Source organism: Carya illinoinensis, chromosome 9 (assembly GCF_018687715.1).
Source record: "Carya illinoinensis cultivar Pawnee chromosome 9, C.illinoinensisPawnee_v1, whole genome shotgun sequence".
Taxonomy (NCBI): Eukaryota; Viridiplantae; Streptophyta; class Magnoliopsida; order Fagales; family Juglandaceae; genus Carya; species Carya illinoinensis.
In genome coordinates this window covers 1,382,356-1,395,553 of record NC_056760.1, presented here as the reverse complement: position 1 = coordinate 1,395,553, position 13,198 = coordinate 1,382,356, and the positions used below count along the sequence as shown (strand labels likewise).

General features: G+C 37.8%; 1 protein-coding gene across 2 annotated transcripts; it reads left to right on the top strand.

The window, feature by feature from the left end:
- Positions 1-5,288: 5,288 nt before the first annotated feature.
- LOC122275323 (purple acid phosphatase 22-like) lies at positions 5,289-9,291 on the top strand. Of its 2 annotated transcripts, none has more exons than XM_043084333.1 (5): positions 5,289-5,658; positions 5,828-6,119; positions 7,250-7,815; positions 8,034-8,122; positions 8,800-9,291. In XM_043084333.1, the coding sequence occupies exons 1-5, from the start codon at positions 5,491-5,493 to the stop codon at positions 9,026-9,028; spliced, it is 1,344 nt and encodes a 447-aa protein (XP_042940267.1). In that variant the 5' UTR covers positions 5,289-5,490; the 3' UTR covers positions 9,029-9,291. The 2 variants fall into 2 exon arrangements, with proteins under 2 accessions (XP_042940267.1, XP_042940268.1); XM_043084334.1 differs by having other exon boundaries at positions 8,790-8,925.
- The last annotated feature ends 3,907 nt before the right edge of the window (positions 9,292-13,198 follow it).

Here is a 13,198-nt window from a genome sequence, read left to right as displayed (position 1 = left end):
TAGGAGAAGAGCAGCCCACCTGTTGCAGCTTCTTCTGACTTGGGAGAGGGTGGGTGGCCTAACTATGGTAGGTGGTGGTGGGTGGTGGTGGGTGAGCATGAGTTGGTGGCTGCAAACCCAAACTCATTTCACACTCACACTTACACTTGGGTTGATTTTAACAATCACCCCCTCCACCCAAGTGTGCCATACCAGGATGCTTACAAACTGATTCATTCTTCAAATGAATGCACCAAATTCTTTGACATGAGAGACTTCTGCTATCGAATACGCTCCAATGCACCCGAGGGTGCTCAGCAGTGTTCAATACTGATCAAGTCCAAACAGTGTTGGAACTTGATCCCTGTGACGACCTTCGTCAACATATCTGCTGGATTATCTTCAGTGCCAATCTTCTGAAGTTTGATGTCATCTTCTTCCAATATTTCACGTACAAAGTGAAATCTGACATCTATATGTTTTGTTCGAGAGTGATATACTTGATTCTTGGCCAAATGAATTGCACTCTGACTGTCACAGTAAACGGTAACCTCTTGCTGCTCAAAGCCCAAATCTGTTACCAATCCCTGTAACCAAATAGCTTCTTTCACGGCTTCTGTTACAGCCATGTATTCAGCCTCAGTTGATGATAGTGCAATTGTTGACTGCAAAGTTGATCGCCAACTAACTGGTCCTCCAGCCATAGTGAACACATAACCAGTTGTCGATCGACGTTTGTCAAGATCACCTGCATAGTCTGAGTCAACATATCCAGTTACTAGACTATCTTCACTCTTCTCAAACCTCAAACCAACATCTACGGTCCCCGCAATATACCGTAGAATCCACTTAGCCGCATGCCAATGAACCTTTCCAGGATTATGCATATAGCGACTAACCAAGCTAACGGCCTGGGAGATATCAGGTCGTGTACACACCATGGCATACATTAAGCTTCCAACAACACTTGCATATGGTACATTCTTCATGTAGTCTCGCTCTTCATCGGTTTTAGGAGACTGCAATGCACTGAGCTTGAAATATGGGGCCATAGGAGTACTCACCGGCTTCGTCTTCGAGTCGATGTTGAATCGTTGCAGTATTCTCTTCAGATACTGTTTCTGAGTAAGGTGAACTATACCTTTCACCCTATCTCTGCTGATCTCCATTCCCAATATTCTTCGTGCTTCTCCTAGATCTTTCATTTCAAACTCATTACTTAACTGAGTTTTTAAGCGATCTATCTCCCCCTTGCTTTTACATGCAATTAACATATCATCTACATATAAAAGCAAATAAATGAAAGATCCATTTGCAAGTTTTCTGAAATATACACAATGATCGTATTGGCAACGAGTGTATTTCAGATCCAACATAAAGCGGTCGAAACGCTTGTACCATTGTCGAGGTGACTGCTTCAAGCCATAGAGAGATTTCTTCAGACTGCATACCCAATTCTCTTTGCCAGCTTCTTTGAATCCTTCTGGTTGAGACAGATAAATCTCCTCTTCCAGATCACCATGTAAGAAAGCTGTCTTTACATCAAGCTGTGCTAACTCAAGATCATATTGTGCAACCAAAGCTAACAATATCCGAATGGATGAATGTTTCACAACAGGAGAGAATACTTCACTGTAGTCAATTCCCTCTGTCTGAGCGTAGCCCTTGGCTACCAACCTAGCTTTGTATCTCACTCCATTTTTAGCAGCTTGATCATCTTTCTGATTGAAGATCCACTTACAGCCAATTGTCTTCTTTCCTTTTGGAAGCGGCACAAGCTCCCAAGTCTGGTTCTGGTGAAGAGACTGCATCTCTTCATTCATCGCCTTTGTCCATTCAACTTGTTCACTGGACTGTACGGCTTCTCTGTAAGTGGTTGGGATCTCACCCCCTTCAGCTGGTAATGCATATGTCACATAGTCTGAATAACGTATCGGTACACGTTTCTCTCGTCTCGGTCTGTTGGTTGCTATTGACTCAGGTTGACTTGGAGGTACTATGACTGGATTATCAACCTCATCTTGTCCATGCTTTCCCAACTTCTTTGAAGTAATAAACTCCACACTCTGCGAATCATCTAATGTTTCGCCATCACTGCTGCTTTCACTGGAATCTTTATGCTTATGTGACTTAAGCATCTCAGATTCGTTGAATGTAACATCTCTACTGATGATTACCTTTTTGGACTCTACACACCAGAGTCTATACCCTTTTACACCGATACTAAAGCCCAAGAATTTTGCTTTCTTGGCTCTAGGATCAAGCTTACTTTCTTTAGCATGATAGTAAGCAGGACATCCGAAAATGTGTAAAAAGTCATAATCAGTAGCATGTTTACCTCTCCACATTTCAATGGGCGTCTTCCCATTATTGGCAGCTGCTGGTAGTCGGTTAATGAGGTGACAGGCATAGGTCACAGCTTCAGCCCAAAATTGTTTACTGAATCCAGCATTCAGCAACATACATCGCACTTTCTCTAATAAAGTACGATTCATTCGTTCTGCCACACCGTTCTGCTGCGGTGTACCTCGTACCGTGAAATGTCTGACAATTCCCTCTCTCCGGCATACTTCCATGAAGGGGTCTGAAGTGTACTCACCTCCATTATCAGATCTGAGCCGCTTGATCTTCCTGCCGGTCTGAGTCTCAACCATTTTCTTCCAATCAAGGAAGATTTTCAGCACTTCATCTTTGTTTTTCATCGTATACACCCACACACGACGAGAATAATCATCAACAAAAGTTACAAACCAATGTTTACCTCCCAAAGATGCATTTTGGGTAGGTCCCCAAACATCGGAATGCACATAGTCAAGAATTCCCTGTGTATTGTGTACTGCGGTTCCAAACTTGATCCGCCTCTGCTTCCCCAATACACAGTGCTCACAGAAAGACAGTTTACATGTCTTGGCACCTTTGAGTAAGCCTTGCTTCACCAGTGTTTGCAAAGCTTTTTCTCCTGCGTGTCCCATACGCATATGCCAAAGACTGGTGGTGTCGGCATCAGTCTCATCTAGCTTCTCACAGCCTGTGGAAGCTCTTCCATCAACAGTACTTCCTTGCAAGAAGTACAAGTTTCCTCGCCTCAAACCCTTCATTGCCACCCGAACTCCCATTAGTACTTTGAGAGTTCCATCTTCAATGGCGATTCTGAATCCCTTTGAATCCAGAGATCCCAGTGAGATGAGATTCTTCCGCAAGTCCGGAACGTACCGAACTTCTGTCAGAGTCTTGACGCTGCCATCATGCAGCTTTAACCGAATGCTACCTACTCCTTGAGTCTTACAGGCACTATCATTGCCCATAAGTACTGCTCCACCATCAATCTTTGTGAAATCAGTAAACCAGTCCCGATTGGGACACATATGATAGGTACATCCGGAATCCATAATCCATTCATCGGAACGACAAATGGATGATGAACTTGCCAAGGCAAAATCTGACTCGTCATCTCTGTCCACGACATTGGCTGTGTTGGGTTGATTCTGCTGTTGTCCCTTCCGGTTGGGACAATCCTTCTTCCAGTGTCCTTTGTTGTGACAAAAAGAACACTCATCTCTGGCGAGTTTTCTGCCGACTGATGAACCACGCGATGTGGCTCGGGTTTTCGAATGAAAACCTTTCCTCCTTCCGGGATACCTTGACTGTGGTCTCCCCCTTGCTGTTAGCGCTTCACTTGATGTATCTTGATGTACCTGTTTATCTTTTCTCCGGTACTCATTGCTAATTAAAGAGCTAGATACATCTTCAAAACTAATCTTTTCCTTCCCATACAATAGAGTAGTAATTAAATGCTCATATGTATCAGGCAAGGAATTCAACAGTAGTAAAGCCTTATCTTCATCTTCGATTTTAACATCCAAGTTTAACAAATCAGCAAGAATTTGATTATAATTATTCAGATGTTCAGACATTGAAATACCTTCACGAAATTGGAATCTGAAAAGCTTCTTCTTCAAGTGCAAACGGCTCTCAATGCTCTTCTTCATGAATTTATCCTCCAATTTCTGCCAAAGTACCCTAGCATCTGTCTCTCTCATGACAAAATACTTTTGTTCTTTGGTAAGGCATAATCGGATTGTACTACAAGCTTGAGTACTAAGCTTCTTCCAACCCTGATCAGTCATATCATCTGGCTTTCCTCCCAACGCAATATCCAACTCTTGTTGGATCAACACGTCCATGACTTCACATTGCCACATGCCGAAGTTGCTTGTTCCATCGAACTTTTCAACTTCAAACTTGGCATTTGACACAGTGGACCGACGTCCCGAGCTACTGGAATGTTCAGAGCTCCTGTCTCTTCCAGATCCTTCCATTTGAATTTTAAAAATTTAGACTCAAAATTTCAAAATTCTAACCGTACGGATGAGTCCGGAACGATCCAAATAGTAAGAAAGCACTATTTGATTGTTGAAATCGGACTCCGAATGGCTTAGATCAAGCCGAAATTGGATCTGAAAAACGGACGGTTGTGATCTGTCTGGAGCGTGGGATGCACGCGCTGAACAGTGCGCGTGGGCGGCGAGTAGGCGCGTGTATTACACGCGCTACAGTACTGTATGCGCGTGGGGAGCGCGTGAGGCGCGTGTATGTCACGCGCTGAACCTTTGTAGGGCGCGTGGGAGCGCGTGAGGCGCGTGTCTGCCACGCGTCTTCAACCTCTGGAGCGCGTGAGGGCGCGTGGGAGCGTGTAGTTCAGTCGTCTTCTTCCTCCGACGCGCGTGGGGGCGCGTGGATGACAGCAGTGCACGCGCGGACCTTCTAGGGGCGCGTGTGAGCTACTCCGACCTCCGTTTTCGATTCCGTTTGCGGCAACGGATTCGTCTCAACCCGAGGAACACCCTAGAGTTGTCAAAAATTGATTTTGAGCAACTTGAATTTTCGGGCAGCTCGAACCAGAGCTCTGATACCAATTGTTGTGCCTCTGGTCTGTCCGAAAATCACACAAAACAATTTTAAAGTGGTTCAGCAAATTGCTTACGTCCACTGGAGCCTCTTTTATAGAATTTGTACGAGATTTTCAAAACACTCTACAAAATTCTATTTCTCTCTCTCTCACGTTCCTCTTCCTCTCTTTTACCCACTGCATTTTATCTTCAGAGCTCTCTTCTATTTATAGGAGAAGAGCAGCCCACCTGTTGCAGCTTCTTCTGACTTGGGAGAGGGTGGGTGGCCTAACTATGGTAGGTGGTGGTGGGTGGTGGTGGGTGAGCATGAGTTGGTGGCTGCAAACCCAAACTCATTTCACACTCACACTTACACTTGGGTTGATTTTAACATCAAGACTAGTGTACTTTAGAAACCCAGAACGAATCGTGGGAAGCCGTGCAAACTTAGCAAGTTAATTGCTGAAGAAAGTGGCAAGAAGTTACGGATTATTCATTATGCTTGTAAGCATAACACAAAATATTCCCTTATACTTGCTTCAAGCATCAAACTTTCAAACCCAAACAGCTAGCTAAACTCTTCAAAAACTTGGGATCGGCCCTTTAGCTTACATCAACAGTAATGAAGAAGATGCGGGCACGCTTAATTTTCCATTTCCCTCCCCTCCTGGTTATTTTCATCTTCCCTCAAGTACTCCTAGCACGATCAGAGAATGATGATTTTTCTCGTCACCCACCTCGGCCGATCATTCGAACCCAACATGATCGATCGGACTCTGACCCTCAACAGGTGATCTCTCTCTGTCTGTCTGATCTATCTGTGCCTTCATACCCATTATTTGCCAGGTTCCATGATTTTAATTTCATGCACACATATAAATTAAATACGAGGTTAATTATGATCACACATACATGCATATTACTGTATCTTCATATATATTTTCCATGACGTACGTCAGGTGCATATATCTCTGGTAGGGAGAGATCACATGAGAGTTACATGGATTACTGATGACAAACACGCGTTTTCAATTGTGGAATATGGAACGGAGAAAGGGAAATATGATGCAAAGGCAAGGGGAGAAGATACAGAATATACTTCCTTCAAGTATAGCTCAGGCAAGATCCACTACACTAAGATTGGACCATTGGAGCCCAGCACCACCTATTTCTACAGATGTGGAGGTTCAGGCCCCGAATTCTCCTTCAAGACACCCCCTTCGACATTTCCTATTGAATTTGTGGTGGTTGGTAAGTTATTCATGATCATCTGATTTTAGTTTAGCAGAAGCTAGATAGCTAGAGTATCTTAATCCTACATTATAGTTATAGCCCCCGCCCCCCAACAAACAACTTATTATCTCTAACGTGATCATGTTTATGCATGAGAATAAACAGCTGATATATGTTTACATGAATTGAATATAGTTTGGAAGCATATTTTACAAGGAAAAATGTCACGGAAACTTTTAAGAACGACATATCTGCCTTTACAAAGGCATGCAAATGGCGCCTTGATTTAAAAAAACAAAAAAGGTTGTAACCCTCAATTTTAACTCGTACTTGCTATATAATAAATATGTAGATCGACGACATTAATCGCCTTGAACCCACGATAATTAATTGGCCGTGTTGATCCTAAGATCGAGTATACGCAAGAGCCGAGGTCCCAGCTATGGTCATGATGATCGTGACCTGGTCGTAACTTATTTTTTAGTTTTGTTAACGGGGATAATAAATCAGTTGCTAATTAATTATCTGGTTGGAAGAGATTATAATTATATCAGTGTTCCATATATTTACAGTTTTACTTTTACAAGATTTATTTTATTATTTTTCTTTTAAAATTTAAATTTTGAGTTTTAAATTTGATCATGATTTTCAGCATATCAGTAATTGTAGAAAATTAAATTTTTTTTGTAAGTTTTTCTTAAGTATATTTAGCATTTTTCTAATTATAATTTATATATCTCTCTTTTACCGTTTACAGTCGTATTTTTGTTGTTCATTTTAAATGGCTGAACTCTGAAGATCAGCTATATTTTATTAATTAGGACTTAGGAGTACTTACTCGTATAATTAAAGAGAATATAGCTAAACGTACGTACGCCAAGGGTTGAACGTACAATTGGTCGGACAATTTATAATGATCGAGAATGTTGATCAAAGTCTTAATGAACATAAAAATTAAGAAAAAGTAGTGGAATAGGTTGATACCAATATAATCGTAGTGTCTTTTTAACCAATAAGTTCTGAAACAATAATGCATGATAAAACTATTTAGTCAAAATACATATCCCTTAAAATGTACTAATTGATCCAACTCCATATATAGCCTTAAAGTTGCAGTATTTGTACTATATATATCGTTTTACGTACAGGCGACCTGGGACAGACTGAATGGACTGCATCAACCCTAGCACATGTTGATAGTGAAGACTACGACGTGTTTTTGTTACCTGGTGATTTATCATACGCCAATGGCCAGCAACCTCTGTGGGACTCTTTCGGCCGCCTAGTGGAGCCCTACGCGAGCCGCCGCCCATGGATGGTGACCGAAGGGAACCACGATATCGAGATCGTACCCGAACATCCCCAAAGCTTCACGGCCTACAATAGCCGGTGGCTGATGCCATACGAAGAGAGTGGATCCAAATCGAACTTATTTTACTCTTTTGATGTTGCCGGGACTCACATAATAATGTTGGGTTCTTACACGAAGTTTTTTGTGGAATCGCCTCAGTACAAATGGCTCGAGTCTGATTTGGCTCAAGTCAATAGGAAGAAGACCCCCTGGGTTCTTGTTCTGTTGCATGCGCCTTGGTATAATACTAATACAGCTCATCAAGGCGAAGGAGAAAGCATGAGACAAACAATGGAGAAGCTGTTGTATAAGGCACGGGTCGATGTGGTTTTTGCTGGACATGTTCACGCATATGAACGTTTTGTAAGTCTTATTTCCGCTAGCTCTATAAACTATAATCGTGATGGGATAAGAGCAAAATTAAGCATGTGATATATATTAATCTGGGTCCTTTATTTTTCTTTTCGGTTCTTTAACAGGTGATTTTATATATGAATATATATATATATATATATATATATATAAATGTATCATGTGCTCTATAGCCAACATGGATTCTCTTCTCGATCGATGTCTTGCAGACTAGGATTTATCGCAACGAGCATAATCCATGCGGTCCAGTGTATATCACTATTGGGGATGGAGGAAATCGCGAAGGACTTGCATTAGAGTATGTACTCTTGAACTAATTATTTAGTTATTACTATATATATATATGTATACCAGCTAGCCTTTGAAGGCACAAATTTAGGCAGAGATCTAGCTAATTGGGGTCTAAAGTAATTAAACTGAATATATATCTTGATCTAATTCTGCTTAATTTGATCATGTAAACAAAAATTGAGGTAGGTGAGGCTTGTGGTGAGCCATGGGCGGCCATGGCTACAAAACCCATGCATCTTGCCAGAGCGACGTCCCTGGCCAATCTATGAATGGATTAATGGCCATCTAGTTCGAGCCTACTGCCTAAACGGCAAGGTTAATACACCTATTTTTTATTCGTGACTAATTTAATTTCTAGCTAGCTAGGGTGCCTCTAGACCCTCGAGACAAGCTAGCATCTTAAACTTCCAGCATGCATGACTGAATGAGTTTAACTAAGAGGGTTAATTAAACTATATCTAAACGTACGTAAACAGCTGCCGTCATCCAAGTTAAATAGGAATTAGTTCACAATTGAAGGTCTTCGATCGAAGAAGGGTCATCCGGTAGTTGGAATTAAGAAAAATAGTATTCTTGTGTCTTTTTCCTTTTTTCCTCATGTCTCGATAATGTTAAAAGACGTGTGTATAATATAGAGCATTATATATTGAGTTATCTATATGTAAATGTGTTAGATATATGTAGGTATCTGGAACCTGCTTCTCCTCTTTCATTGTATCGGGAGCCAAGCTTTGGTCATGGACGCTTGAGGATATTGAACGAAACACATGCATATTGGTCATGGCACCGTAACAATGACGCAGACGCCCTTGTTGCAGATACAGTCTGGCTAGAAAGCTTAAGTACTTCTAAGACGTGCCAGAATACCGTGGACGAGGAAGCGACAACATCATTTGCCAATGATGAACTCTAAGCCGACAACTACACGCATAAATGAATATTGCTTATCATGTTGGAGGCCATGCATATATGCTGTGTAGTATTATATATTTTCTCTGAAGATGTTTTAAAATTTTTATTTGCTGCAATTTGTGGATCTTCTATGCTTATTAAGTGATTGATCATATCAAGCCTAACTTTATCTTAATATCAAATTGGTATCGATTCCTTCTTTAGTTTTCACTAGTACTTGATCTTATAACTAGGACGAATATTTTATATATATATATATATATACACGATCTTTAGTATCAAGACATAAAATGGATATTATGCGGGCAAATAACTAGCGCCACAAGTTTAGGATCAAGGGCACTAAAGCTTAGGTGTGAGTTGAGATAAAAATTGAAAGTTGAATAATATATTGTTAAAATATTATTTTTTAATATTATTATTATTTTGAGATTTGAAAAAATTAAATTATTTATTATATTTTGTATGATAATTTAATTATGAGATGAGATTAAATAAAATAATTCTTATATACAAACTGATTAAACGGGATGATTCACGAAGTGATCTCTAGAATGATCAGTCAATTACGTTCAGCCCTAGCCTAGAAACAACCTACCTTTTTTATTTTTATTTTTATTTTTTGTAAGAATTAGCTAGGCCTAGTTAGTTTAGGGAATAAGATCATAAGATGAAAAATTTATAAATAGTAATAAAATGATTTGACTTGAAATATTTTATTGAGTTTTGGGAAGTATGAGAAAAAAAGAATAAAAATATTATTATAATATAATTTTTATTTTATAATTTGAAAATTTTAAATTGTTTTTTGTATTTTATTTAGAAGTTTAAAAAATTTATAATAATTAGATGAAAATATTAAAGAATTGAAACTGAAAAAGTATTTCTATTTGATAAAAAAATTATAAAAATCTTAAAATGAGATAAGATAATTTCCATTCCCATACAAGGCCTTAATAAAGTTCGCCGCTAATGTTGTAAAGTGTAAACATCCCAAAATTTTGTGCCTGCCTTTAATTGGCAATATTAACGGCTAGCGCCATGATTCGAGATGAGCAGATGATTAATATATGATTGAGTTTTAGTTTATTTAGATTATTAGTATTTGTTTTACGTAATTAAGAGTTTTAATTTCATAATTCAATACATGAGTGATCGAGATTAAATTATTTTGTAGCATAACGATACACTTATAATTTTTTTATAATTTATTTTAAATCATTACAAAAAAAGGGTATTTGTGATCAAATTTTTATAATAAAAATAAACTCATTTTAGCTGAAAATAGGCATTTTGCTAGAAATAGTTAGTCGCAAATAAGCAATTATTTTTGTAATGAATTAATTATATGTTAATTAATTAATCAATTAATATAATTGTCCTATTTTATTAAAAATAATTTTAATTTTAAGAAGTATCGTTTATTTTAAATGAAATTGTAAAATAGTTATAGACTAAGCTGTATTAATACATCCAAAGTCGGAGTGGGAGGTTTGGCAGGCAATCGGCCTTGTCCTCTCTACGCTAGCTATGATCAGGTCAATCAAAAATCCTATGCCTCCGATCGAGGCAATTGTAATTGCATTAGAGATGATCATTATCTAATTACATATAAATTATATATATACATATAAGATCGAGGACGGAGCAATACCTTCAATTTTATTAATTATTAATTTATCTTCACTTTAGACAAACTAATAACTAGAAAATCCTAATCAGAGGTTACAAATTTCCAAAACTAAGATATTTTAATTAATTATATACGTATTTTAATTTTGTATATATATATATATACACACAATTAGCTTGGTTAAATATTTACAAGTTATTTAATCCTGACCCTATATAATTTCTTCTTTTCTTTTTATTTTTTTATCTTTTTTCTACGGCCTATTGTCTCTGGCACAGAAGCCATAATTGTAAGTACGTAGTTCTTTCGTAACCTCGAGGATATCCAAGTACTCACACAACTGCACGTTTGTCGTGTTCAAAATGTGTAATGTGTTAAATTATCCTAAGCAATGATCGATAATTAACTAATTTCGTACGAAAAAATAATAGCCAGGTTTTGTATATAGCCTAGGATAAAAGCACCGCACGCATGTTTAGTACCGCACGTATTGAACATGGACATTGCAATTTTGAGGCATCCTATGTTGTGAAATATGAAAACATCATTAAAATATATATAGTCAAAATTCATTTTTATAAACGTCTTATGTAGATCGAGTAGTACTGGATGTTCTTACACCTCAAATCATTCATGAGTTGCTAATTAAGCAACAAGCTGTTCCCCCGCCCCCTAGTTGCCGATCGACTTAATTATAATTTGTTTGTTGAGTTTTCGCTCTCAATATTCCAAGCAAAACTATAGAGAAAAACGAAGTATTCAATCTCCAACCAGAGAGTCGGGTCGCTCTCAAATATTTCTCAAACTCAATTCTTAACTTAGTGCATGGAACTTTTCTCAATTATTTTCTATCAACTTGGCTGGCACTGAGTCAGACAATAATTCACTATAAAAAAATTGTTTATTTGTGATCAGTTATATTTTATTTGAATGACTATTTCCTATCAAAATGAGTATATATTCTCGTCACAATAATAATGCATGCATGTGACAGCTTACCTTTAAAAAAATAAAATTAAAACATAAAATTTAGACTTTCATTATTATTACTTAAGATCACCAACTCATGATGTTATAATTGAGTACAACGTTTAAATTAGTCGAAGCACATGTTTCAACCATTACATGATGATGACATAGTAGTTAATTAGGCTATATCAGTATATATACATGCATGCAGCATCATGTTACACTTCGATCGTACACGTTTTATCTATAGATATTGGTCTTCTTGCGTGCGGTGTTTTTCAAAAACTAAAAATATTAAAGTTGAAACTCGTCTACTCTTTTTGCCTAAAGTACTTAATATAAAATGAATATGACAGTACTCAGCTTATTTCAAACCTGGCTTAATTTGCACTAACAATTGTTCATAAAAAAAAACACATGCATGAAATACGTACCGCGCACACAAAAATATAAAAGAAGTGTATAAAATCATTGAATTGAATTCACATGCTTCACCGATATATATTTTGATGTCACTTCTTATCTAATTTTAATAAGCAAATTTAATTAGACGTGATGGTTCGAAATTTTCTATCATCTAATTGATGAATTATTCTACTTGCAGTCCGCAACGTGGGACTGCATTGCAAGCCTTAAATGAAACGGTGTGTTTCATTTAATATAAATGAACCGCACCGTTTCAGTGATAGAAAACACACCTGGGAACGGGACCAGCTTCCCCATCACCTGGTTAAGCCACCGTCCGTTAGCTCCGTTTCGGTTCGCAGATTTGTTTTTCAAGTAGATACACCACTCGGGTCCAGTGGCTGGAGAGGGAAAACGGCGTGCAAAAGTTATTTTTCTATGAATGTACAAAGCAATATAAGAGAGATTTCACCACATTTTTCTGTAAAATACATTACAATAATGAAAAATTATTACAAGTAAAACAACAGAAAATATGATGTAATTCCGTCGATGGTGGAGGAGATTCCGTTTTCAGGTGGTCTTCGATGGTGTAGCAATTTCGTTCGTTCGGGTCCAATGGTTGGAGTGGGGAGAGGGAAAACGGCGTAGGAGAATTCGGCGTAGGAGCTTTGAAATTCTATTTTAATGCTTACTAGCTAGCCGTTTAATAATTAGTACTAATCGATTGCTCATATCAACATGATCACTTGCATGCTTTCCGCCTTCAAACACAAAACTAATTCTTATTAAAGAATAAGTTCTTCTTTGAAATGATTAATTATAAGATAGTTAAATAATCCTCATTCACTTTTCCAAAACTTTTCATCTCATTTAGGGTCTGTTTGGGATTACGGTGGGAGGTCTAAAAAGTGTGATAGAACGGTATAAAGTGCTTATATGACAAAATTTATCCGTTTGGTAATTTTAAATTAAAGTACTTCTAAACTAAGAAAAAGCAAAAAATTACGTTTCAACAAAAGCACTAAAGTGATTTTTTTGTCAGACGCACTTCAGAAAAAATAATCCCTATTTTATCGTGCTATATACATTACGAAATGACTCTCATCATTTTAGCACAATGACAACTTTGTCAATCTATAATTTTTATTATTCTCGTATAAT